A 27,237-nucleotide genomic window follows, 5' to 3' on the forward strand; every position below is an offset into this window, starting at 1 on the left:
CCTTTACTTATTGATCAGGTCATTGACTCCACCAAGTCCTCAGTCACCCTGGAATGGACCAAACCAGTCTTCGATGGAGGCATGGAAATAATTGGCTACAATATTGATATGTGTAAAGCCAGTCTGGAGGAGTGGCATAGAGTCAACAGCCAGATTTGCATCCACACGAAGTACACTGCCAAGGGCTTGTTACCTGGAGAACTCTACAAGTTCAGGGTCAGTGCTGTAAATGGGTCTGGAGAAGGTGAAGCCTCAGTTATGCCCAGTGCTGTTCAGGCTCTGGATAGGCTCACGTCTCCTGAGATTGATATTGATGCCAATTTTAAGCAAACTCACATTGTAAAGAATGGTGGCACTGTAAGCCTCCAGGTTGCCTTCCGTGGCAAACCAGCTCCTCTTGCTACCTGGTCGAAGCTTGATGGTGAACTACCTGTCATGGGTGATATCAACACCACAGATTGTTGCTCTACGCTGACCATCGAGGGTTGCACTAGGTACGAGGCTGGAAAGTACACCCTTTCCCTGGAGAACAACAGTGGGCGCAAGTCAATCACATTCACTGTGAAAGTGCTGGACACACCAGGACCTCCAGGAGCCATATCTTTCAAAGATGTTACCCGTGGAGCCTTGACAATGATGTGGGATGCCCCTACCAATGATGGTGGCTCCCGAATCCACCACTATATTGTGGACAAGCGTGAGGCCAGCCGCCTGGCCTGGCAGGAGATCAGCAACAAGTGCTCTCGCCAGATGATCAGGATAACTGGTCTTGATATTGGTGTGTCTTATCTATTTCGGGTAACTGCTGTTAACCACTATGGCCAAGGGGAACCTCATGAGATGACGGACCCTATTATTGCCACAGAAGAACCTGCACCGCCCAAGAGATTGGATGTTGTTGACACTACAAACTCCACAGCCTCACTGGTGTGGTTGAAACCTGAGCATGATGGAGGCAGTCGCATTAGAGGCTACATTGTAGAATTCAGGGCTAAAGGTGGTGACCACTGGGTTTTAAGTGGAGAGACCAAGTCCCAGAAGATGCTCGTGGAGGGTCTGACTGAAAATATGGAGTATGACTTTAGAGTCAAGGCCAAGAATGATGCTGGAATCAGTGAGCCACAGGGCACTTTTGGGTCTGTGGTCATTAAGGAACCTTGCATTGAACCGATGGCTGACCTCAGTAGCATCACCAGCCAGCTTATCACTTGTAAAATTTCCAACACCTTCACAATTGACATCCCCATCAGTGGCAGGCCTGCCCCTAAAGTAACCTGGAAACTGGAAGAGATGAAGCTCAAGGAGACTGACAGAATTCTAATCAAAACGACAAAAGAGAAGGCTACTTTGGTGGTGAAAGACAGCAAGAGATGCGACAGTGGCAAATACTACCTGGTCCTTGAGAATGCTGCTGTCATGAAGATTTTTACAGTGACTGTGGTTGTTGTTGGCAGACCGGGTCCACCCATAGGGCCTGTCAAAATTTCTGGAGTTTCCTCAGAGTCCTGCACCCTTTCCTGGTCTGAGCCAGCCGATGATGGTGGCACTGACATCACGAACTATATTGTGGAAAAACGAGAGTCTGGCTCAGCTTCCTGGCAAGTGGTAAATTCCAGTGTAAAGAGAACCACCATCAAAGTGACACATCTTACTAAGTACATGGAATACACCTTCAGAGTGTGCTCTGAGAACAAGTTTGGAGTCAGCAAATCCATCGAGTCTGTTCCTGTTGTCATTGAGCACCCATTTAGTAAGTTTATTCAACTGCTATCCAACTGTTAACCCTAATCAAATTGTGTAAATACATTTATGTTGGAATCAATTCCATGATCTCACCTCCACTTCCTATCCACAGTACCTCCAAGTCCCCCAACTCGTCCAGATGTGGTATCTGTGTCTGCCAATGCCATTAGCATCAAGTGGGATGTGCCATATGCTGATGGTGGCAGCAAAGTGACAGGCTACTGGATTGAGAAGAAGGAGAGAAATACCATCCTGTGGGTGCGCGAGAACAAGCTGCCCTGCATGGATTGCCAGTACAAGGTGTCCAATCTAATCGAGGGCCTGGAATACCAGTTCAGAGTTTATGCCATGAACATTGCTGGAATCAGCAAGGCCAGTGAGGCCTCTAGACCTGTTGTGGCTCTCAATCCTGTTGGTAAGGGAAAACGCTTTATTGTAACTAACTATTTAAGGCTCAATCAAAATCATTGTAAAGACTCATCCTAAAGACCGTAATGTGTTATATAAACAACATGAGCACTGTTATAAATGACAAATCCATATGTCAGAAAATGAATTGAACAGCTCAAGTTTGCACCAGATGTAATATATGGCCCCTTTAAGCCAAACTAATGACTAAAGATAAATAATAATTGTCCTGACATAACCTACAAAATCTCCTGATCAACCAAGGTCCTAACAGCTAATCAGTCAGTTTTAGAATATAGTGCTATTTACTTTCTCACTGGTCGGCCAAAGTGGTTGAATTAAAAGGCTGTGTGAGTAAATCAATGTTCTGGATTTCTAAGCGCCTGGTCTCCCACTCAGATCCTCCTGGTAAACCAGAGGTGACTGACGTCACCCGCTCCTCTGTGTCGTTGTGCTGGACTGTGCCATTCAATGATGGTGGCAGCAAGATTGTTGGTTACGTGGTGGAGAGGAAGGTCTACAGTATGGAAGAATGGGACGACAACCGCTGGCTCAAATGCAACTACACCACCATCACTGAGAACTACTTCACTGTCACCAACCTCGGAGATGGAGAGACGTTTGAATATCGTGTCATTGCCAAGAATGCTGCCGGTGTCCACAGCACACCTTCTGAGTCCACTGGAGCTGTTACATGCAAGGACGAATACTGTACGTTTTTACGGAGTTTCATATTTTAAGTTTGGAGTAGTATTTTTATTAACATTTTTACTAATGGCTTTATTGCAGCTCCTCCGAAAGCTGAACTGGACAGCAAGCTGGTGGGTGAGGTGGTTATTGTCACTGCTGGCTCAGACCTTGTCCTGGATGGAACTGTTGGCGGTAAACCAGAGCCTACAGTCTACTGGTCAAAGGGAGAAAAGATTTTGGAGGTTGGAGAGAAATACTCACTGACCTACACCTCAACCAGAGCCATGGCCGTCATCAAGAACTGCGACAGATACGACACAGGCAGATACAATCTGATTGTCAAAAATGCGAGTGGAATCAAGACCGCCTCTGTTAGCGTCAAAGTTCTGGGTAAGCAACCAAAATTATCACGTACATGTAAGTGTGATTAAGTCCAATTAAACGGTCAGTCAGTTGTCAGTTAAATAAATGGTCTCCTCAAACGCTTATTCTCTGTTTCTAGACACTCCAGGACCTCCAGCTGATAAGATCCTAATCAGCAGAGTGACAGAGGAGAAGTGTACCGTGTCCTGGAAGATTCCTCGGGAGGATGGTGGTGACTCTGTCACTCATTACATCGTGGAGCGGCGTGAGACCAGCCGCCTCAACTGGGTCATGATGGAGCCAGAGTGCAAAACATTGTCATGTGTCAGCTCCCGGCTGATCAAGAACAATGAGTACATCCTCAGAGTCAGAGGAGTCAACAGGTTTGGCCCCGGAGTTCCTCTGGAGTCTGATCCCATCATTGCCAGAAATGCCTACAGTAAGCTTATCAGTTCGATGTTGCATGTGAAAGACTAACAAATAATATATTCTGCTTCGGCCTTGGGATTACATTATATGGATTAGGTTTGTGGTATAGATTTGGTTCACAGCCTCTGAGCTGTCACGGCCTTCTCTTCTAGCCATTCCATCCCCAGCGGGCACTCCGGAGGCCACCGCTGTCGGCAAGGAGCACGTCATTATCGAATGGCTGAAGCCCGAGAGTGATGGAGGCAGTGAGATCAGGAACTACATCGTGGATAAACGGGAGAAGAGCAGCACCAGGTTTGAACAACTACTGAAGAAATTGACAGATTTTAGTTTTGTGAAACTTCACGCTACTTTACTGCTTATCCCCTCTCTCACTCTGGACTAGGTGGACACGGGTGAACAAGACTTACACCATCTATGACACCCGTCTAAAGATCACCGGTCTGCTGGAAGGAAGCGAGTACCAGTTCAGAGTAACGGCTGTCAATGCTGCTGGAGACAGCCAGCCGAGTGACGCTTCAACATACATCCTCTGCAGAGACCCCACATGTAAGTAGTCACTTACTTATTATTAATCTAGCCATAATCAAGTTGTTGTTTTTATTTTTATTTGTCCATTAACGTTTCTCTTTATGGAAGAACTGAAGTAAATATGTAACATGTTTTTCTGCTTACAAACAGACACCCCAGCTCCTCCCTCAATGCCTCGCATCACTGACACAACCAAGCACAGCATCAGCATGACCTGGACCAGACCCATGTATGATGGTGGCTCAGATGTCACTGGCTACGTGGTGGAGATCCTCGAGGAAGCCTCTGAGCAGTGGTATCGTGCAACCGCCAAGGCGCTAAAGACAAATGAGTATGTGGCCGCTGGCCTGGCAGCCAATAAGAAGTACCGATTCAGGGTGGCGGCCATCAACGGCAATGGCACCGGCGATTTCAGTGAACCCAGCGCTGAGATCGAGCCATTGGAGAAAATTGGTGAGTCAGTGGTGTTTTTAAGTTAAAAAAAATCTGAAATAGAGCAAACCTGGATAAAGTAAATTTGATTCATGCTCTGTTGTTACCATGATTCATCCACCTGATCAGAAATCCCTGAACTGGAGCTGGCTGATGACCTGAAAAAAACCGTATGTTTGCGTGCCGGAGGAACCCTACGTCTGCTGGTGTTTGTTACTGGCCGACCGTTGCCAGTGGTAGCTTGGAGGAAGACTGGCGTTGAGCTGCAGAGCCGTGGCTACATTGAGACAACTGATAGCTTCACCTCACTGATGGTGGAGAAGGTCAATCGCTATGACACTGGTAAATACATCGTGGAGGCAGAGAATCCATCTGGCAAGAAGACCGCCACCATCCTGGTTAAGGTTTATGGTATGTCATTGCAAATTTAGGGTGATATGTGTTTAAAAAAAACAAGAAGAATTTAAAGCACGTTTGGATATTTGTAATGATTTCATTTCTTTTGCAGACACTCCTGGACCGCCTGGTTCAGTGAAGGTGAAGGATTACACCAAAGAGTCTGTTGTGATCACCTGGGATGTTCCAAGCATTGACGGTGGTGCTCACGTTAGTAACTACATCATAGAGAAGCGAGAAGCCAACATGAAGTCATACAAAACCGTCACCACTGAGTGTAGGAAGACCTTGTTCAGGATCACTGGTCTGGAAGAGGGAGTGCACTACTTGTTCAGAGTCCTGCCAGAGAACATCTACGGCATCGGCGAGCCTTGTGAGACAGCAGAGGCAGTGCTCGTCTGCGAGGTGCCATCTGTCCCACTGAACCTCCAACTTGTCGATGTCACTAAGTCCTCTGTGACATTGCGCTGGGAGAAGCCGCTGCATGATGGTGGCAGTAGGCTGACAGGCTACATCATTGAGGGCTGCAAGGTTGGCACAGACAGATGGAGTGCTGTGGCAACACTCAAAGCTTCAGTGTCGCAGTACTCTGTCCAGTCACTGACGGAGAATGACCAGTACCTGTTCAGAGTCCGAGCCACCAACAGCAGGGGAGCCGGGGAGCCCATGGACACCGTAACGCCAGTCACAATCCAGGACATCAAAGGTAAGACTTTATCAAAGCAAAGGTCTTGGAGTGATATGCACAAACTCTCGAGGTAAAATGTGATACAGTGCTATCTGAATAAAATGTTATTTGACACATGCTTCTTTTTTGTTTCAGTGATGCCCAAAATTGACCTGACTAGTATTCCTCAGAAGATTGTTCAGCTGCACCATGGCAAACCCATTGATCTTAACATCCCATTTAAGGCCAAACCACAGCCTGTTTGCTCCTGGTCCTTTGGTGGCATAAAACTGAAGGACAGCCTGGACCGCATCAAGATTGACAGTAATGGCAAACACACTCACCTCGTCATCCGCGAGACCACCATTAATGACACGGGAGACTACACGCTTGAAGTGAGAAATGCTATTGGTATTGCAACTGAGGTCATCAAGGTCATCATTCTTGGTAAGACCTTTGGCACACAGCTGAAGATCATTAAGTGTGAAATTCAAAGTGAAATTATATCGATTTGAGATATTTGAGATCTGAAAACGATTAACATCTTCCGAGTCTAATCATCCACTTTCTTATCTTTGTTAAGACAAACCAGGCATCCCAGTTGGTCCAATGAAAATTGAGGAGGTTGATGGCATATCAGTAACAGTCAGCTGGGAACCTCCAGAGAAAGATGGGGGAGCCAACATCAGTGGCTATGTGGTGGAGCAGCGTGATGCCCATCATCCAGGCTGGATCACCATCTCAGAATCGGTCACTCGACCCTGTTTCAAATTCACCAGGCTCTCTGAGGGAACTGAGTATGTGTTCCGTGTTGCTGCCATGAATCGCTTTGGCGTCGGAGGCTTCCTGCAGTCAGGCGTGGTGGAGTGCAAGAGCCTGAAGAGTGAGTTGCTGTCAAATCTTTTTCATTCTTTTATCTCTATAAAGGCAAGCATTAGCAGTACCTCTAGCTCCAACAATCCACAGATTGCTTGGATCTCTATTCATCTGTGACCTATTACGGCCTGACTTTCAGTTAATTAATCAACTACTCCATTTGTTCTTTGTAGCCATCCCTGGACCTCCAAGCAGGCCAGTGGTGGTTGATGTCAACCATGAGGGCATGACCCTAACTTGGCACCCTCCCGAGGACAACGGTGGCTCTACTATTGCTGGATATACCATTGAACGTAAAGAAGCCCGTTCTGACCGGTGGTTGAGGATCAACAAGAATTATGTCACCATGACTAGGTACCGCTCCTCTGGCCTGATCGAAGGCTTGGAGTACGAGCACCGTATCACAGCTATCAACTCCAGAGGAGTCGGCAAACCTAGTGAGAGCTCCGCAATCACTGTCGCCATGGATCCCGTTGGTAAGCAGCGTAAAGCTTGGTGTTGTAGGAAAGATGTTGATGAAACTGTACTGCCTATTTCAGATTTTGTGGGCTGGTTGTTGCTGGATTTTTATACTTGTTTTTGAACAGAGCCACCAGGTCCTCCACGTCAACCCAGAGTCACAGACTCCACCAGGACTTCCGTTTCTCTGGCTTGGCTGCCACCTGAGGTGGAGGGTGGTTCTGTCATTACTGGTTACTTGATCGAGATGCAGAAGGTGGACCAGGTAGAATGGACACTGTGCAACACCACGCCCACCAAGATGAGCGAGTACACCCTCACCCAGATGCCCCAGGGAGCAGAATACAAGTTTAGGGTCATTGCCTGTAATGCTGGCGGTTCCGGAGAACCAGCAGAGATTCCCGGAGTGGTGAAAGTCCAGGAAATGCTTGGTAGTAGAGCAAAATTTTATAACTCAGTTTCGTTTTACACTCAAGGTTTTTTTTCTTCTAAATCTGTAATTTAATTGAAAAAAATTCTCATCTTTTTTCTTTCAGTTTATCCTGAATATGAGCTTGACCATCAGCATGAAGAGGGATACATAGTGCGGCAGGGCGGAGTCATCCGCCTGTCTGTGTCCATCAAGGGTAAACCCATCCCCACATGCAAGTGGACCAAGGATGGTCGTGATATCTCCCATCGGGCCATGATTGCTGCCCATGATGACATCACTGAACTGGTCATCAAAGAAGCACACAAAGATGACACTGGCACCTACGACCTGCTACTTGAGAACAAGTGTGGCAGGAAGGCTGTGTACATCAAGGTGAGCAGATGATAGCAGCGTTTGTGGACTATACTTCTATACCATATTAAAAGAACAAATGTGTAGGAATGCTTGGAAGTTCACATTTCCTACATTTCCACCCTCAAGGTGAAGGTGATCGGTCGCCCTGATGCTCCTGAAGGACCCCTGGAATTTGACGATATTCAGGCCAGATCTATGCGAGTAAGCTGGAGACCACCATCCGATGATGGCGGTTCTGACATCCTGGGATACATCGTGGAAAGACGGGAAGTACCCAAGGCTGCCTGGTGCACAGTAGATGCTCGAGTAAAGGAGAGCTCGCTGGTGGTGAAGGGCCTGAAAGAGAATGTGGAATACCACTTCAGGATTTCTGCTGAGAATCAGTTTGGTGTCAGCAGATCTCTCAAATCGGATCAGTCGGTCATGCCAAAGACACCACTCTGTGAGTGCCTTTCGTGATTGTCCAATCCCAGCCGATGTTTATCCAAATGCATGACAAAAATAAGCATTCATAATATTTATAGTAGTAATATTTATATATCAAACAAAGCATAGGTTGAATTCCTTATGTTAGTGTTTAATAACATATTGCTTTGCTTCTAGGCCCCCCAGAACCTCCAAGCAACCCTCCAGAGATCATGGACGTGACCAAGTCAACTGTATCGCTGTCCTGGGCCCGACCCCGGGATGACGGCGGCTCTCGTGTTACAGGATATTATGTGGAACGGAGAGAGGTTTCAACAGAAAAGTGGGTCAGACACAACAAGACCCACATTACCACCACCATGTACAACATCAGTGGCCTCATCCCCGATGCAGAGTACATGTTCAGAGTGGTGGCTCAGAATGACGTCGGGCACAGTGAGCCTGGTCCCGCTTCTGAGCCTGTGGTCTGCAAAGATCCATTTGGTAAGTCATTAGAAGTCTATTTCTGCTGCATGAATTAATCAATGCAAGTTGATTCTTCAGAATAATTAATATCTCCTGTCATATTTTAGACAAACCCAGCCAACCAGGAGAGATTGACATCATCTCTGTCACAAAAGACTGCATCACCATCCACTGGCTCAGACCTGAGCGCGATGGTGGCAAAGAAATTCTGGGTTACTGGATTGAGTTCAGGCAGGCTGGAGAAAGTGCTTGGAAGAAGTGCAACAAAGAGCGCTCCAAGGATCGTCAGTTCACCATGGGCGGCTTGATGGAGGCGACTGAGTATGAATTCAGAATCCTTGCCGAGAATGAGGCTGGACTGAGCCGACCTCGCCGGACACCCATGGGCATCAAGACGAAACTGAGTGGTGAGCTGCTGTAGAATCCACATCACACAGTGGTGCTGCTAATATTCAAAATATATTTATATCAGTTGGATTGAAACTCATGGCTAGGTTTGTTTGTTTTTCTAATAGATTTGTAAATAAATATTTATATTTACAAAAGATTTCAAAAGATTTTCACAAGACAAGAAAGTAAAAATTAAAAAGGTTCAATTTTAATAGAAGCTTTGCTGATTGTCCTGCAGTTGGTGAGGCTCCAGCTGTGAAGGAAGAGATCCAAGATGCAACCACCAAGCTTGGAGAGGCGGGAGCTCTGACCTGTGGCATCATTGGCAGACCTCTGCCTGAGATTAAGTGGTACCGCTACGGCAAAGAACTGATCCAGAGCCGCAAGTACAAGATGAGCTCAGATGGGCGTGACCACTCTCTCAGCATTCTGACAGATGAACAGGAGGACGAGGGCCTGTACACCTGCAGGGCCATCAACGAGGCTGGAGAGGTTGAGACCAGTGGCAAACTGCGTCTGCAGGCCGCACCCCAGTTCCACCCCGGCTTCCCCCTGAAAGACAAGTACTTTGCTGGAGCCGGCACCAGCCTCCGCCTGCACGTTGTTTACATTGGACGTCCCATTCCCCAAATCATGTGGTTCTACGGCAAGAAGCCTCTGAACCCATCTGAAAATGTGATCATTGAAAACACTGAAAGCTACACCCACCTGGTCGTCAGGAACGTCCAAAGGAACGCCAATGCTGGCCGCTACAAGGTGCAGCTCAGCAACGCCTACGGCACCATCGACACTGCCCTACGCGTCGAAATCCAAGGCAAGGCCACACCCCTGACAGCAGAACACATGCTACTGCTCGACATTATCAATCAGGCTGCAAACCATTCATATAGCAAAGTGCATTGCTTTTAGTAAAAGCCACTTCATTTTTAAAGATACGACACTTTGTATCACTGAATAAAGTAACCCTTCATAGTATTTGATGTAAATAGTGATATATCTGCATATAAAGTTTGTCATTCCTGTTTTTCCAGATAAACCTTGCATCCCTGAAGGACCTGTTGTTGTTGATGCTCTTCTAAAGAGCTCAGTTGTCATAAGCTGGAAGGTACCCAAGGATGACGGAGGTTCCATGATCACCAACTACATTGTGGAGAAACGTGAAGCCAAAGAAGGCGAGCAGTGGAACCTGGTCTCTTCATCGGTTTCAGGCACCACCTGCCGTGTCCCCAACCTTTCTGAGAACGCTGGCTATTACTTCAGAGTCTCTGCCCAAAATCAGTATGGAGTCGGCGAGCCTCTGGAGATCCCTTCAGTGGTCATCATCAAGAGTCCATTTGGTAAGTCATTATTCATTAGCTTGTATTTATCTCATAGAGGTGGGGGGGTATACAGCATTATAAAAACATGTTTGTTTCTCAGAGAAACCCGGCATCCCATCACAACCCTTCATCATCAGCGCCACCGAGGACTCCTGTGTTGTCTGCTGGAAGCCCCCCACTAGCGATGGTGGAGCAAAAATTACAAACTACTATCTGGAGAAGCGTGAGAAGAAACAGAACAAATGGATGTCAGTAACCACAAAGAAGGTCGTGGAGACAAGCTACGAAGTCACAGGGCTAATTGAGGGTTTTGAATATGAATTCCGCATTAAGTGTGAGAATATGGGTGGAGAAAGTGACTGGAGTGAGGTCTCTGAGCCTGTCACCCCCAAGTCTGAGCAGTCTCCTCGTGCTCCTGCATTCAGAGAAGAGATCAGGGACATGATCGTCAAGTACCAAGCCAATGCCACCTTCGTCACTAAGGTACTTTATTTGGACTAGATTGTATCTGCTCTCAAGAATATACGTCAAAAGTGCTAGAGACAGAAGAGAATGACATCAGTTTCATTTGATCATGGAAGGCCAGTCCCCTTGCTGCCAGTTAGCCAAGATTAGTTTCTCTAAAATCACATAGTTGGATGCTTTCCCATGACCCGAAGGAAATTGCTTTGTCACAATGTGAACAGTTTGACTTTGTTTCAGTGAATCCTAACAATTTTTTTCCCTTTGACAAGGTGGTGGGATATCCCAAGCCTACAGTGAAGTGGTATCGCAGTGGAAAGGAGGTTCTGGCAGATGGATCTAAGATTAAAGCACAGGAGTTCAAGGGCGGGTACTACCAGCTGGTCATTACTGCTGCTGATGAGAACGATGCCACCGTCTATCAAGTCAGAGCAACCAACTCCTCAGGGTCCATCTCTACAACCGCTAACCTGGAGGTGGAAGGTAACCTCATCACTATGTTTCCTTTGAGCATTTAGCATGAGGGTGCTCATCCAATCAGGAGATGGAATTACAATCTTGGCATAGCTGTTCATTTTTTGCATTGGAAAAAGAATGAAACTGGGTTCAGGTTAATAATTCGTGAATTTATTTTATCTCTGTATAATATAATTGGGAACTATAGTAACACAAATTTTCAGGTGATGCTAAAACAAATTAGCAGTAGCATCTTTAGTTTCTGACACTCTTTAAATAGTAAGAAACCTGAGGCACCAGACTTAAATAAAAAGACCCCACAGAGTTCATTATGAAATGGAAATGTCAATGAAGTTGGAGCTAATATTTGATGTTATTATTTCAATTTCAGTTCCTGCTAAAATACATCTTCCAAAGGAGCTTCAGGGAATGGGAGCAGTCCAAGCTGTTAATGGTGATCATATAACCATCAAGATCCCCATCTCTGGCAAGCCAGAGCCTGCAGTTACCTGGCAGAAGGGTCAGGAAGTCCTGTCCAACTCACTTTATCATCAAGTCATCACCACCAGGTCTTTCACCTCCCTGGTCTTCAAGAAAGGAGTGGCCAGGGCGGACACTGGATACTATATTATTACTGCGAAGAACAGGTTTGGAATAGATAAACAAACTATTGAGGTTAATGTGGCTGACATACCTGAAGCGCCAAAGGGACTTGTTGTCAGCAGCATTGCTCGTGATTCCATCACCTTTACCTGGGAGCCTCCTGCCAATGATGGGGGAAGTGATATCATTAACTACATCATGGAAAAGTGTCCCACCACTGGTGATAGATGGATTCGTGCTGCTCAAACCACTGAATGCTGCATCACTATCATTAACATATTTGGAAAGACCAAGTACCAGTTCCGAGTCATTGCTGAGAATCAGTTTGGCCTGAGCCCTCCTTCAGAGCCAACTGAACCCATCACCACAAAAGAAGACAAGTCTGTGATTAGGAACTATGATGAAGAAGTGGATGAAATGAGAGAGGTTGTCAAGGAAGAGGCTCCGTTCTTTAAGGTAAAGGAGTTGTCATCCAAGTACATCATCTCGGAGGAACTTTCACGCTGCCAGTATGGAGCAGTCTACCGCTGTTTGGAGATTGCCACAAAGAAGACCTTTATGGCAAAGTTCATCAAGGTGAAAGGAATGGATCGGGAGTTGGTTCTCAGGGAGATTGAGGCCCTCAACCTTGGAAGGCATACAAATATCATCTACCTTCATGAATATTTTGAAAGCATGGAAGAGATCATCCTCATCTTTGAATTCATTTCTGGAGTTGACATCTTTGAGCGCCTCGGCACTAGCAACTTTGAGCTTACAGAGCAAGAGATTGTCCACTACTTAAGACAAGTTTGCTCTGCACTCAAGTTCTTGCACAGCCATAACTTTGGCCATTTTAATATTCGCCCAGACAACATTGTCTACACTACAAGGAAGAGCACCAACATAAAGATTATTGAGATGGGCGAGGCTAGGCTGCTGGTGCCAGGAGAAAACATCAGGATGCTGTACTCAGCTCCAGAGTACTGTGCCCCTGAGATTCACCGACATGACCTGGTTTCAACGGCCACCGATATGTGGTCTGTTGGCGTAATGACCTATATTCTTCTCAGTGGCCTGAATCCATTTGGAGCAGAGTCCACTACAAAGATGATGGAGAACATCGCCAACTGTGAATATGTCTTTGACAGTGAAGCATTTAAGGACATCAGCATAGAGGCTATGGACTTCATTGATAGACTTCTAGTCAAGGACAGAAAGCTGCGTATGACAGCTCATGAAGCTCTGGAGCACCCTTGGCTCAAGATGAAGATTGAGCATATCAGCAACAAAATCATTAAAACATTGAGACATAGAAGGTACTATCACAGTCTGGCAAAGAGGATGGACACTATTGTGTCTGCAGCTCGTGTAGCCTATGGTGGTTCTTTCAAGAACCAGAGAGGATTGGCCATAGGTAAAGTGAAGATTGGAACCGAGTACCGGGGTCTCCGCACTGGCCCGGTGATGCATGGCTCAGCTGAGGAAGGTGGCCATGTCAGATTCACCTGTAACATCACAAACTATGACAAGAGCACACAGGTATCATGGTACTTCGGTAACCGTCAACTCCGCACAAGTCACAAATATGAAATTACTTACACCAATGGTTTTGCCAGCATCTATGTCAAGGATATTGATGAGCGTGATGATGGAGTGTACAGATGCAAGGCGGTGAGTGAAGATGGAGAGAACAGTGCTTATGGAGAACTTTTTGTTGAGACCATAAGGAGCATCAGAGACCACTATGTCAGTCGCTCTATTAAGAAAATGAGGAGGAGAGTGGACGAGACAAAAATGCTCCAGAGACAACCAGAGTTCACTTTGCCTCTCTACAATCGCACTGCCTATATTGGAGATGATGTCCGTTTTGGTGTCACTATTACAGTCCACCCAGAGCCTCAAGTAACATGGTTAAAGAATGGAGAGAGCATCAAACCAGGTGATAATGAAATTAAGTACACATTCACCAGTGACAAGGGTCTGTACCAGCTGACAATCCATAACCTGGACATGAATGACGATGCTGAATACACTGTAATGGCACGCAACAAGTTTGGAGAAGACAGCTGCAAAGCCCGTCTCACGGTTGCTTCTCATCCCGTGATTGAGGAAACCATGAGGCCTATGTTTAAACGCCTACTGGCTAATGTTGAGTGCGTTGAAGGAAATAGTGTACGCTTTGAGCTCAGAGTCTCGGGAATTCCAACTCCTGCTCTGAAATGGGAAAAGGATGGAAAACCACTACAGTTTGGTCACAAGATTGTTGTTATACAGGAGGACATTGACTACCATGTCCTGCATATCAGAGAGACTCTGCTTGAGGATTCTGGTGTGTACAAGGTTACTGCCACCAACTCTGCAGCCTCTGCAACCTGCCAGGCAACACTGAAAGTGAACCGCCTCACCTATATCAGGAGGGAATACAAGAGTGAGGAGGAGAAATTCCGACATATTCAGAAACAAATTGAAAAGACTAACAAGATGGCTGAGCAGATTGCTGCCACCGAGGAGCTTGTACCTCTAAATCCCACAGCCCAGGAGGCGCTCAAATTTGCTGCAGAAATGTACAAGCCTGCGGTAAGCACCAAGAACATTGAGGGCGAGTTCAGCCTCATGGAGGAGAAGTCTGAAACGAAGAGGCTGGAGGAAGAGCGGAGGATCTTCATGCCATATGAGATACCTGACCCCGTAGTGCATGATTCCAGAGTTCTGGATGAGAACAAATCTATCAAGCAATTTGTTCCTCTTTCTGACATGAAGTGGTACAAAAGGTTGAGAGACCAGTATGACATTTCAGATAAGTTTGAGAGGATTGTACAGAAGAGGCAGAGACGTATTCGACTCTCCAGGTGGGAGCAGTTCTATGTCATGCCCCTCCCAAGGATCACGGACCAGTACAGGCCAAGATGGCGTATCCCAAAACTCACCCTGGATGATCTAGAGACTGTCAGGCCTGCACGTCGTTCATCCTCTCCTGAATCAGAGGCCTCCTACAGATCTAGGAGGAGGTCTGTCGGAGATGTTGGTGATGAAGAGCTGCTGATGCCAGTTGATGACTATATTGCCGTGAGAAAAATGGAGAAGGAGAAAGTGATGCTGGAGGATGAACTGGAGCTTGGCTTTTCTGCTTCACCCACTGGCAGCCCTGTTCGTGTTGAGCATCGGGCCATGGTACATGAAGAACGAAGGAAGACAGAGGTCAGGCATGAAGCTGTGGAAATGGCTGAAACAAAGAAGAAACGTACCATTTCTCAGTTCATGAGGAGGAGAAGGTCACTCTCTCCCACATACATTGAACTGATGCGTCCGGTCTCAGAGCTGATCAGACCATCAACTCGGCCTCCTTTACCAGTAGAGGAAGAGATGTTCGTGAGGAGGTCCCCCACTCCTGAAAGGACTCGTCCCCGTTCTCCCAGCCCTGTTAGGTCCGTTGAGAGGTCAACACGCTCCTCCTCCAGATTTGAGCGCTCTGCCCGCTTTGATATCATGTCCAGGTATGAAGCAAGAAAAGCTGCACTGAAGTCCGAGAGGAAATATCAGGTGGTCAGCCAGTCACCCTTCAGCCTGGATCACGCTCCCCGTGTGACCGTGAGGATGCGTTCTCATCGCATACCAGTTGGTCAAGACACAAAGTTTACCCTAAACATCCAAGCCAAACCAGAGGCTGAGGTCCGCTGGTTCCACAATGGAAGTGCAATCTCTGAAAGAAGCCAGAAATATATTTTCACCAATATGAGTGGTGTTCTGTCCATCACCATTATGGACTGCCAGGACGAAGACAGTGGCACCTACCGCTGTGTGTGCTCTAACTCCAAGGGAGAGGCCTCTGATTATGCCACCCTTGATGTGTCAGGTGGGGGCTATACCACATTCTCCTCTCGTCGCAGGGATGAGGAGGCTCCCAAAAAATATGTCCCCGAAGTCAATCGAATTGACCACTACCACACCGCCCACTTCAAGGCTGGCTATGATACCCAGACCCACTTTGAGGTAAAAGAAAGCAAGTCTAAGCTAACCGAGACACATGAGGTGGTCACGAGAGCGAGGTATGCCACCTCAGCTGAGAGATACGACTCTTCAATCAAGTATGCCTCAGCTGACTACTTGTCATCTGATTCCTCCTTCTCGGCTGAAAGGTTTTCTCTGAGTGGGAGACATGCCTCTACTGAAACTAAACTGAAATCAGCTGTTGTTGCTGAGGAAGTTGTGGTCAAAAAGGTAAAGCCCTCCCTTCCTGCCAGAATCCTCACCAAGCCCCAATCTGTGACGGTTGCAGAGGGCGAGACAGTCAGATTCTCCTGTGATATTGATGGGGAACCTGCACCCACTGTGACATGGATGCACCAGAGCAGGACCATCTATTCATCCCACCGTGTCCAGGTCACATCTACTCAGTACAAATCCAGTTTGGAGATCACCTCTGTGATGATGTCCGATGAGGGCACGTATACAGTGGTGGTGGAGAACTCAGCAGGAAGACAGGAGTCTCAGTTCACTTTGACAATTCTCAAACCAATTGTCCAAGAGGAGGTCAAGCCTGTAAAATCACCAGAAACCTCTGTCACATCTTCTGTGACTTCTCCAGTCCCCACTGCAATTTCACCAGACACAACCATCAAGTATCCTGAGCCTTCAGTGAAATCACCAGCTCAAACACTGCATGTCAAGTCTCCTGCACCAGAGGGTATTAAATCCCCACAGAGCATCAAGTCTCCTGAGCCAGCTGGATCCTCTCCAGCACACATCTTAAAATCACCCGCTCCAAGTGTCAAATCTCCCGAGCCTGAAGGAGTCAAGTCACCAAGTGGTATAAAATCTCCTGAGCCTGAAGGAGTCAAGTCACCAAGGGGTATAAAATCTCCTGGGCCTGAAGGAGTCAAGTCACCAAGGGGTATAAAATCCCCTGAGCCTGAAGGAGCCAAGTCACCAAGGGGTATAAAATCTCCTGAGCCTGAAGGAGCCAAGTCACCAAGGGGTATAAAATCTCCTGAGCCTGAAGGAGCCAAGTCACCAAGGGGTATAAAATCTCCTGAACCCAGAAGAAAGTCACCACCATCAATCAAGTCTCCAGAGGCCATTAAGTCACCTGAACCTGAGGAAGTAAAATCAATTCAAGGTTTCAAGTCTCCAGAACCATCAGGAATCAAAACACAGAGGGCAGTGAAGTCCCCGGAATCTGCTGGAATCAAAACACCAAAAGGGATCAAGTCTCCAGAACCTTCAGGAATCAAATCACCCCAGACTGCCAAGTCCCCCATGCCTGAAGGAATCAAATCACCTCCAAGGATGAAGTCTCCTCCTCCCATCATGTCCCCAAAGAGGGTTGTGTCTTCTCCCAATGTCAAATCCCCAATCCCAAAACCTCCCCAGGTCCTGAGTCCACTAACAGCTGAGGCCTGTGAGGACTCTGTGAGGATGTCCTGTGTCTGCGAGAGCAATGTTGGGGATGTGGTTTGGTATAGCAATGGGAGGAAGCTGTCTCAGAGCAGCCACTTTGAAATGCACTACTCCGAAGGCTCTTGTAGCCTTCTGATCCATGACTTAACAGATAGTGATCAGGGAGAGTACATTTGTGAGATGACATCAGAGGGAGGCGTATCCAAAAGTTCATTCTCCTTGACTGGTCAGGTGCTTCGGTCCATGCGCATGAAGATCACGTCCTACCGTGAGCAGCAGCTGGCACTAAAAGGTGAACATCTGCTTAAGTAATCAAGTAGGGTTAGTCAAATGTATCGATAATAAATTCATTCTAAAAATTCATACTTTTTTTGTCAACATCAGGATCAAGAATATCGAGTCACAAGGAGTCATCATCATCCAGCAGCTCTTCGATGGTGACGAGAAAAGAAAAGCACACGGCAGAGTCGTCGTCCTTCTCTGCCTCCGCTCGGCAAGCCACGATGTCATCCACGATAGAGTCCAGTTCCTTAAGCAGCATTGCAGCTGAGATGAAGTTTGAGACCATGTCCATGTCCAGTATGTCCTCTCTGATGTCAGAGTCATATGCCATGAGCTCCAGCAGTCTCACAGGGATGTCCTCGCACATGGAGGGATCTTCATTCAGAGCGATCGGTAAAACGTTTTTAAGTTTTAACACTGCATTCACTTGAGTCCCATTCCTGGAATTCAGCACCGATGCTAACTTCTTAATGCTCTGTAGCAACAAATAGCCTGTTGCTTAGGAGGTTCTGATGAAGTCAGTGTCTGGAGGCTGAAAAAGCCTACATAGCTCCAATAAATGAGTAACACATCCAACCGACAAGCTCAGCTTTATCGAAAGCAGCTGTCTTTCAAACTGCAGAAACAACATTGGTGTCTCCGTGCAGCCGGCTGTGAGACGAGTGCCAAGGGACCGTCTGCAAATTGCAACAGCGAAGAGAGACACTCAGATAATCAATAAGTTCACTTTTAGACACGGTCAAAGTGTGGTATCCTACCCTTGAATGAAGGGTCACAAAGATACAACATGAATCAATGAATGTTTTGTGCCCGACACCTTCTGAGCATGTTCTGCGTTCTGCAGGTTCTGCAGGTTCTGCTCCCAGGATTGAGGCTCTACCAGAAGATATCAGCATTGAACCGGGAAAAATCCTGACAGTTGCTTGTGCCTTCTCTGGGGATGCCAAACACATCGAGTGGTCCCGTGGTAACAAAAGCATTGAGGTGACTGCTGGGGGACGCTTCCACATCGAGACGACCGAGGACCTGACCACCCTTATCATCACCGGGGTGAAGGAAGAAGATGCTGGAACCTATACCCTCAAACTATCTAACGATCTTGGAGCAGACACGGCGACTGTTCACATCAGCATTCGATCAGTATAAAAGAAATCTGTCTTCCGACTGTACCCTTTACCCCCTGCCAGCCTTTTGATTAATTGAGCGAAACAATCTACGCTATAAAGATCCGGATTTCTCTTGTAAATATGAACTATTTTTGTACCAATGTTGACATGAATTTATGCCAAACTAGACTAAAGTCTAACGTTGTTATAAAATGTGCCATATTGGATAACTGTGACTTTGACATGTACATAATGTATATAGCCGACTTTAACGGTTATGGGGAATGTATGCATTGTTATTTATGACAATAATTGAACTGAAGCTAAATGAAACTAAATGTGGTTTAGCAGGAGAAAGTTCCCCGTGAACGAATACCCTGCTAAACAGAAACTAAACTCTGTGCCTCAACGACACGTTGACGTCCTAAGATTGCCTCGGCAGGTGGAGAGGCTCCCTGCTGATGTTCACCCAACCAGAGACACTGACATGGTGGCGCTGCTGGAGCAGAGGGCAGCGCTGTTGTAATGAGAGCGTGAGCTCCTGACTGCTGCTTGCATCCACCCTCATGGAAGCAGCATGACTGGACCTCGCCTTCTGACTGATTACGTCATACCGCCATTTGATGACATGCTCACGGTGCGAGCGGCCTGCACTCCCTGAGCACGTGTGTTTTATTTTGGTGTTCTGCTTCTGGCGAACGACCGCTCGCTGGACTCGTACCATCAACCTGGCCAATGCCGAGAGTCCATCCTGTGCTTGTTTGCAGAGGCAGAGCTGTCTCTTGGAGGTCTGCCGAGTGTTTGTGTGTTAGATTTTAGATCAGCTGTCAGTCGAGCTGGGTGATGAACCCACTCGGTGCTGCATGAGGCCCGCGGGTCGCTCAGATCTTCGGTTTGACTGCAGTCGTTTGTTAGTGTTGATTCTTTTCACAACCTCCTTGAGTTTTTCTCCAATTATTAATTTAATAAAGCATGATTGCCAGCACCACACCGACTCTTTTGTTTTGTCCACCTTATGCTGGCGGATCAGAAGATTTGGGTGTTGTTACATTAACAACTTGTAACTTGGCACACTTGTAGATGACATATGTGGCTGGAACTGACGTGACGGAAAGGTGGCTGTGACTAAGAATGACGACGTGATGGACGTGTAAAGGTTTAATTTCGTCATATCTCAGGAACGGAAGGTCGTACAGAGGCGGGGGTTGGACCGGCGTGTTCAGCATAGCCGAATTATGGTGGGTAGACCCACTTCTCAAGTCTCTACAACGTACGGTTAACGCGATATTTTGATTTCAAATGTTTGGAACATTTCCGGTGTTATTCCAGAAACAGCCACAGGAGGGCAAACGCGGCCACTTCAGTGACCAGTGATGTTGGGTAGACCAGGTTTCCAAGTCTCTACAACGTACCGTTCTCGCGATACTTCGAAGAAATGAACGGAGTTTGGGACATTTCCGGTTTCCGGTTTCATTCCAGAAACGGCCGCAATATAAAATGCTGCCCTCTTGTGGAGACATGGCGCCGCTACAGCGAACATCAGAAGTTTACAATCAGCATAAATATACACACAAGCAAATGTCTCATCAACTTGTAACTCGGTACACTTATAGATGACACATAGGGCTATAACCGAGGTGACGGACAGGTTGATGTGATTTACGGTGTAGACGTCACATGCGTGCAAAGCTTTATTTTTGCCATATCTCGGGAAGGGAAGGTCGTAGAGAGACGCGGTTGGGACCGGCGTGTTCAGCGTGGCCGAATTATGTCGGGTAGACCAGGTTTCCAAGTCTCTACAGCGTACCGTTCTCGCGATAATTCGAAGAAAATGAATGGATTTTGGGACATTTCCGGTTTCCGGTTTCATTCCAGAAACGGCCGCAATATAAAATGCTGCCCTCTTGTGGAGACATGGCGCCGCTACAGTGAACATCAGAAGTTTACAATCAGCATAAATATACACACAAGCAAATGTCTCATCAACTTGTAACTCGGTACACTTATAGATGACACATAGGGCTATAACCGAGGTGACGGACAGGTTGATGTGATTTACGGTGTAGACGTCACATGCGTGCAAAGCTTTATTTTTGCCATATCTCGGGAAGGGAAGGTCGTAGAGAGACGCGGTTGGGACCGGCGTGTTCAGCGTGGCCGAATTATGTCGGGTAGACCAGGTTCCCAAGTCTCTACAGCGTACCGTTCTCGCGATAATTCGAAGAAAATGAATGGAGTTTTGGACATTTCCGGTTTCCGGTTTCATTCCAGAAACGGCCAAAAGATAAAATGCTGCCCTCTTGTGGAGACATGGCGCCGCTACAGTGAACATCAGAAGTTTACAATCAGCATAAATATACACACAAGCAAATGTCTCATCAACTTGTAACTCGGTACACTTATAGATGACACATAGGGCTATAACCGAGGTGACGGACAGGTTGATGTGATTTACGGTGTAGACGTTACATGCGTGCAAAGCTTTATTTTTGCCATATCTCGGGAAGGGAAGGTCGTAGAGAGACGCGGTTGGGACCGGCGTGTTCAGCGTGGCCGAATTATGTCGGGTGGACCAGGTTTCCAAGTCTCTACAGCGTACCGTTCTCGCGATAATTCGAAGAAAATGAATGGAGTTTTGGACATTTCCGGTTTCCGGTTTCATTCCAGAAACGGCCAAAAGATAAAATGCTGCCCTCTTGTGGAGACATGGCGCCGCTACAATGAACATCAGAAGTTTACAATCAGCATAAATATACACACAAGCAAATGTCTCATCAACTTGTAACTCGGTACACTTATAGATGACACATAGGGCTATAACCGAGGTGACGGACAGGTTGATGTGATTTACGGTGTAGACGTCACATGCGTGCAAAGCTTTATTTTTGCCATATCTCGGGAAGGGAAAGTCGTAGAGAGACGCGGTTGGGACCGGCGTGTTCAGCATAGCCGAATTATGGTGGGTAGACCCACTTCTCAAGTCTCTACAACGTACGGTTAACGCGATATTTTGATTTCAAATGTTTGGAACATTTCCGGTGTTATTCCAGAAACAGCCACAGGAGGGCGAATGCGGGCGCTTCAGTGAGCGTCTGAAGCTGACAAAAAGCATAAATATGCACACAAATAAATGTCATAACAACTTGTAACTTGGCACACTTATAGATGACATATGTGGCTGGAACTGACGTGACGGAAAGGTGGCTGTGACTAAGAATGACGACGTGATGGACGTGTAAAGGTTTAATTTCGTCATATCTCAGGAACGGAAGGTCGTACAGAGGCGGGGGTTGGACCGGCGTGTTCAGCATAGCCGAATTATGGGGGGTAGACCCACTTCTCAAGTCTCTACAACGTACGGTTAACGCGATATTTTGATTTCAAATGTTTGGAACATTTCCGGTGTTATTCCAGAAACAGCCACAGGAGGGCGAATGCGGGCGCTTCAGTGAGCGTCTGAAGCTGACAAAAAGCATAAATATGCACACAAATAAATGTCATAACAACTTGTAACTTGGCACACTTATAGATGACATATGTGGCTGGAACTGACGTGACGGAAAGGTGGCTGTGACTAAGAATGACGACGTGATGGACGTGTAAAGGTTTAATTTCGTCATATCTCAGGAACGGAAGGTCGTACAGAGGCGGGGGTTGGACCGGCGTGTTCAGCATAGCCGAATTATGGGGGGTAGACCCACTTCTCAAGTCTCTACAACGTACGGTTAACGCGATATTTTGATTTCAAATGTTTGGAACATTTCCGGTGTTATTCCAGAAACAGCCACAGGAGGGCAAACGCGGCCACTTCAGTGACCAGTGATGTTGGGTAGACCAGGTTTCCAAGTCTCTACAACGTACCGTTCTCGCGATACTTCGAAGAAATGAACGGAGTTTGGGACATTTCCGGTTTCCGGTTTCATTCCAGAAACGGCCGCAATATAAAATGCTGCCCTCTTGTGGAGACATGGCGCCGCTACAGCGAACATCAGAAGTTTACAATCAGCATAAATATACACACAAGCAAATGTCTCATCAACTTGTAACTCGGTACACTTATAGATGACACATAGGGCTATAACCGAGGTGACGGACAGGTTGATGTGATTTACGGTGTAGACGTCACATGCGTGCAAAGCTTTATTTTTGCCATATCTCGGGAAGGGAAGGTCGTAGAGAGACGCGGTTGGGACCGGCGTGTTCAGCGTGGCCGAATTATGTCGGGTAGACCAGGTTTCCAAGTCTCTACAGCGTACCGTTCTCGCGATAATTCGAAGAAAATGAATGGATTTTGGGACATTTCCGGTTTCCGGTTTCATTCCAGAAACGGCCAAAAGATAAAATGCTGCCCTCTTGTGGAGACATGGCGCCGCTACAGTGAACATCAGAAGTTTACAATCAGCATAAATATACACACAAGCAAATGTCTCATCAACTTGTAACTCGGTACACTTATAGATGACACATAGGGCTATAACCGAGGTGACGGACAGGTTGATGTGATTTACGGTGTAGACGTCACATGCGTGCAAAGCTTTATTTTTGCCATATCTCGGGAAGGGAAGGTCGTAGAGAGACGCGGTTGGGACCGGCGTGTTCAGCGTGGCCGAATTATGTCGGGTAGACCAGGTTTCCAAGTCTCTACAGCGTACCGTTCTCGCGATAATTCGAAGAAAATGAACGGATTTTGGGACATTTCCGGTTTCCGGTTTCCGGTTTCATTCCAGAAACGGCCAAAAGATAAAATGCTGCCCTCTTGTGGAGACATGGCGCCGCTACAGTGAACATCAGAAGTTTACAATCAGCATAAATATACACACAAGCAAATGTCTCATCAACTTGTAACTCGGTACACTTATAGATGACACATAGGGCTATAACCGAGGTGACGGACAGGTTGATGTGATTTACGGTGTAGACGTTACATGCGTGCAAAGCTTTATTTTTGCCATATCTCGGGAAGGGAAGGTCGTAGAGAGACGCGGTTGGGACCGGCGTGTTCAGCGTGGCCGAATTATGTCGGGTGGACCAGGTTTCCAAGTCTCTACAGCGTACCGTTCTCGCGATAATTCGAAGAAAATGAATGGAGTTTTGGACATTTCCGGTTTCCGGTTTCCGGTTTCATTCCAGAAACGGCCAAAAGATAAAATGCTGCCCTCTTGTGGAGACATGGCGCCGCTACAGTGAACATCAGAAGTTTACAATCAGCATAAATATACACACAAGCAAATGTCTCATCAACTTGTAACTCGGTACACTTATAGATGACACATAGGGCTATAACCGAGGTGACGGACAGGTTGATGTGATTTACGGTGTAGACGTCACATGCGTGCAAAGCTTTATTTTTGCCATATCTCGGGAAGGGAAAGTCGTAGAGAGACGCGGTTGGGACCGGCGTGTTCAGCATAGCCGAATTATGGTGGGTAGACCAGGTTTCCAAGTCTCTACAGCGTACCGTTCTCGCGATAATTCGAAGAAAATGAATGGAGTTTTGGACATTTCCGGTTTCCGGTTTCATTCCAGAAACGGCCAAAAGATAAAATGCTGCCCTCTTGTGGAGACATGGCGCCGCTACAATGAACATCAGAAGTTTACAATCAGCATAAATATACACACAAGCAAATGTCTCATCAACTTGTAACTCGGTACACTTATAGATGACACATAGGGCTATAACCGAGGTGACGGACAGGTTGATGTGATTTACGGTGTAGACGTCACATGCGTGCAAAGCTTTATTTTTGCCATATCTCGGGAAGGGAAAGTCGTAGAGAGACGCGGTTGGGACCGGCGTGTTCAGCATAGCCGAATTATGGTGGGTAGACCCACTTCTCAAGTCTCTACAACGTACGGTTAACGCGATATTTTGATTTCAAATGTTTGGAACATTTCCGGTGTTATTCCAGAAACAGCCACAGGAGGGCGAATGCGGGCGCTTCAGTGAGCGTCTGAAGCTGACAAAAAGCATAAATATGCACACAAATAAATGTCATAACAACTTGTAACTTGGCACACTTATAGATGACATATGTGGCTGGAACTGACGTGACGGAAAGGTGGCTGTGACTAAGAATGACGACGTGATGGACGTGTAAAGGTTTAATTTCGTCATATCTCAGGAACGGAAGGTCGTACAGAGGCGGGGGTTGGACCGGCGTGTTCAGCATAGCCGAATTATGGGGGGTAGACCCACTTCTCAAGTCTCTACAACGTACGGTTAACGCGATATTTTGATTTCAAATGTTTGGAACATTTCCGGTGTTATTCCAGAAACAGCCACAGGAGGGCGAATGCGGGCGCTTCAGTGAGCGTCTGAAGCTGACAAAAAGCATAAATATGCACACAAATAAATGTCATAACAACTTGTAACTTGGCACACTTATAGATGACATATGTGGCTGGAACTGACGTGACGGAAAGGTGGCTGTGACTAAGAATGACGACGTGATGGACGTGTAAAGGTTTAATTTCGTCATATCTCAGGAACGGAAGGTCGTACAGAGGCGGGGGTTGGACCGGCGTGTTCAGCATAGCCGAATTATGGTGGGTAGACCCACTTCTCAAGTCTCTACAACGTACGGTTAACGCGATATTTTGATTTCAAATGTTTGGAACATTTCCGGTGTTATTCCAGAAACAGCCACAGGAGGGCAAACGCGGCCACTTCAGTGACCAGTGATGTTGGGTAGACCAGGTTTCCAAGTCTCTACAACGTACCGTTCTCGCGATACTTCGAAGAAATGAACGGAGTTTGGGACATTTCCGGTTTCCGGTTTCATTCCAGAAACGGCCGCAATATAAAATGCTGCCCTCTTGTGGAGACATGGCGCCGCTACAGCGAACATCAGAAGTTTACAATCAGCATAAATATACACACAAGCAAATGTCTCATCAACTTGTAACTCGGTACACTTATAGATGACACATAGGGCTATAACCGAGGTGACGGACAGGTTGATGTGATTTACGGTGTAGACGTCACATGCGTGCAAAGCTTTATTTTTGCCATATCTCGGGAAGGGAAGGTCGTAGAGAGACGCGGTTGGGACCGGCGTGTTCAGCGTGGCCGAATTATGTCGGGTAGACCAGGTTTCCAAGTCTCTACAGCGTACCGTTCTCGCGATAATTCGAAGAAAATGAATGGATTTTGGGACATTTCCGGTTTCCGGTTTCATTCCAGAAACGGCCAAAAGATAAAATGCTGCCCTCTTGTGGAGACATGGCGCCGCTACAGTGAACATCAGAAGTTTACAATCAGCATAAATATACACACAAGCAAATGTCTCATCAACTTGTAACTCGGTACACTTATAGATGACACATAGGGCTATAACCGAGGTGACGGACAGGTTGATGTGATTTACGGTGTAGACGTCACATGCGTGCAAAGCTTTATTTTTGCCATATCTCGGGAAGGGAAGGTCGTAGAGAGACGCGGTTGGGACCGGCGTGTTCAGCGTGGCCGAATTATGTCGGGTAGACCAGGTTCCCAAGTCTCTACAGCGTACCGTTCTCGCGATAATTCGAAGAAAATGAATGGAGTTTTGGACATTTCCGGTTTCCGGTTTCATTCCAGAAACGGCCAAAAGATAAAATGCTGCCCTCTTGTGGAGACATGGCGCCGCTACAGTGAACATCAGAAGTTTACAATCAGCATAAATATACACACAAGCAAATGTCTCATCAACTTGTAACTCGGTACACTTATAGATGACACATGGGGCTATAACCGAGGTGACGGACAGGTTGATGTGATTTACGGTGTAGACGTTACATGCGTGCAAAGCTTTATTTTTGCCATATCTCGGGAAGGGAAGGTCGTAGAGAGACGCGGTTGGGACCGGCGTGTTCAGCGTGGCCGAATTATGTCGGGTAGACCAGGTTTCCAAGTCTCTACAGCGTACCGTTCTCGCGATAATTCGAAGAAAATGAACGGATTTTGGGACATTTCCGGTTTCCGGTTTCCGGTTTCATTCCAGAAACGGCCAAAAGATAAAATGCTGCCCTCTTGTGGAGACATGGCGCCGCTACAGTGAACATCAGAAGTTTACAATCAGCATAAATATACACACAAGCAAATGTCTCATCAACTTGTAACTCGGTACACTTATAGATGACACATAGGGCTATAACCGAGGTGACGGACAGGTTGATGTGATTTACGGTGTAGACGTTACATGCGTGCAAAGCTTTATTTTTGCCATATCTCGGGAAGGGAAGGTCGTAGAGAGACGCGGTTGGGACCGGCGTGTTCAGCGTGGCCGAATTATGTCGGGTGGACCAGGTTTCCAAGTCTCTACAGCGTACCGTTCTCGCGATAATTCGAAGAAAATGAATGGAGTTTTGGACATTTCCGGTTTCCGGTTTCCGGTTTCATTCCAGAAACGGCCAAAAGATAAAATGCTGCCCTCTTGTGGAGACATGGCGCCGCTACAGTGAACATCAGAAGTTTACAATCAGCATAAATATACACACAAGCAAATGTCTCATCAACTTGTAACTCGGTACACTTATAGATGACACATAGGGCTATAACCGAGGTGACGGACAGGTTGATGTGATTTA

The 27,237-nt window shown here is 46.8% G+C and overlaps 1 protein-coding gene across 1 annotated transcript in view; it reads left to right on the forward strand.

Moving 5' to 3' along the window:
* ttn.2 (titin, tandem duplicate 2) overlaps positions 1–19,654 on the forward strand; it is a 212,351-nt gene extending 192,697 nt beyond the window's left edge. Inside the window, exons 225-249 of the mRNA XM_068746792.1 lie at positions 19–1,750; positions 1,856–2,158; positions 2,551–2,862; positions 2,941–3,231; positions 3,344–3,643; positions 3,786–3,927; positions 4,019–4,182; positions 4,315–4,617; positions 4,726–5,007; positions 5,105–5,698; positions 5,816–6,106; positions 6,243–6,542; positions 6,709–7,011; positions 7,123–7,425; positions 7,531–7,799; positions 7,908–8,223; positions 8,385–8,690; positions 8,780–9,079; positions 9,301–9,876; positions 10,094–10,399; positions 10,482–10,864; positions 11,116–11,326; positions 11,691–17,573; positions 17,666–17,956; positions 18,417–19,654. Coding sequence (XP_068602893.1) covers positions 19–1,750; positions 1,856–2,158; positions 2,551–2,862; positions 2,941–3,231; positions 3,344–3,643; positions 3,786–3,927; positions 4,019–4,182; positions 4,315–4,617; positions 4,726–5,007; positions 5,105–5,698; positions 5,816–6,106; positions 6,243–6,542; positions 6,709–7,011; positions 7,123–7,425; positions 7,531–7,799; positions 7,908–8,223; positions 8,385–8,690; positions 8,780–9,079; positions 9,301–9,876; positions 10,094–10,399; positions 10,482–10,864; positions 11,116–11,326; positions 11,691–17,573; positions 17,666–17,956; positions 18,417–18,709 — 14,754 coding nt within the window. The 3' untranslated portion in view covers positions 18,710–19,654. The remainder of the gene's footprint in view (positions 1–18; positions 1,751–1,855; positions 2,159–2,550; positions 2,863–2,940; positions 3,232–3,343; positions 3,644–3,785; positions 3,928–4,018; positions 4,183–4,314; positions 4,618–4,725; positions 5,008–5,104; positions 5,699–5,815; positions 6,107–6,242; positions 6,543–6,708; positions 7,012–7,122; positions 7,426–7,530; positions 7,800–7,907; positions 8,224–8,384; positions 8,691–8,779; positions 9,080–9,300; positions 9,877–10,093; positions 10,400–10,481; positions 10,865–11,115; positions 11,327–11,690; positions 17,574–17,665; positions 17,957–18,416) is intronic.
* Positions 19,655–27,237: the final 7,583 nt, after the last annotated feature.

The sequence above is a fragment of the Brachionichthys hirsutus genome, chromosome 12 (genome assembly GCF_040956055.1).
Source record: "Brachionichthys hirsutus isolate HB-005 chromosome 12, CSIRO-AGI_Bhir_v1, whole genome shotgun sequence".
Classification (NCBI taxonomy): domain Eukaryota; kingdom Metazoa; phylum Chordata; class Actinopteri; order Lophiiformes; family Brachionichthyidae; genus Brachionichthys; species Brachionichthys hirsutus.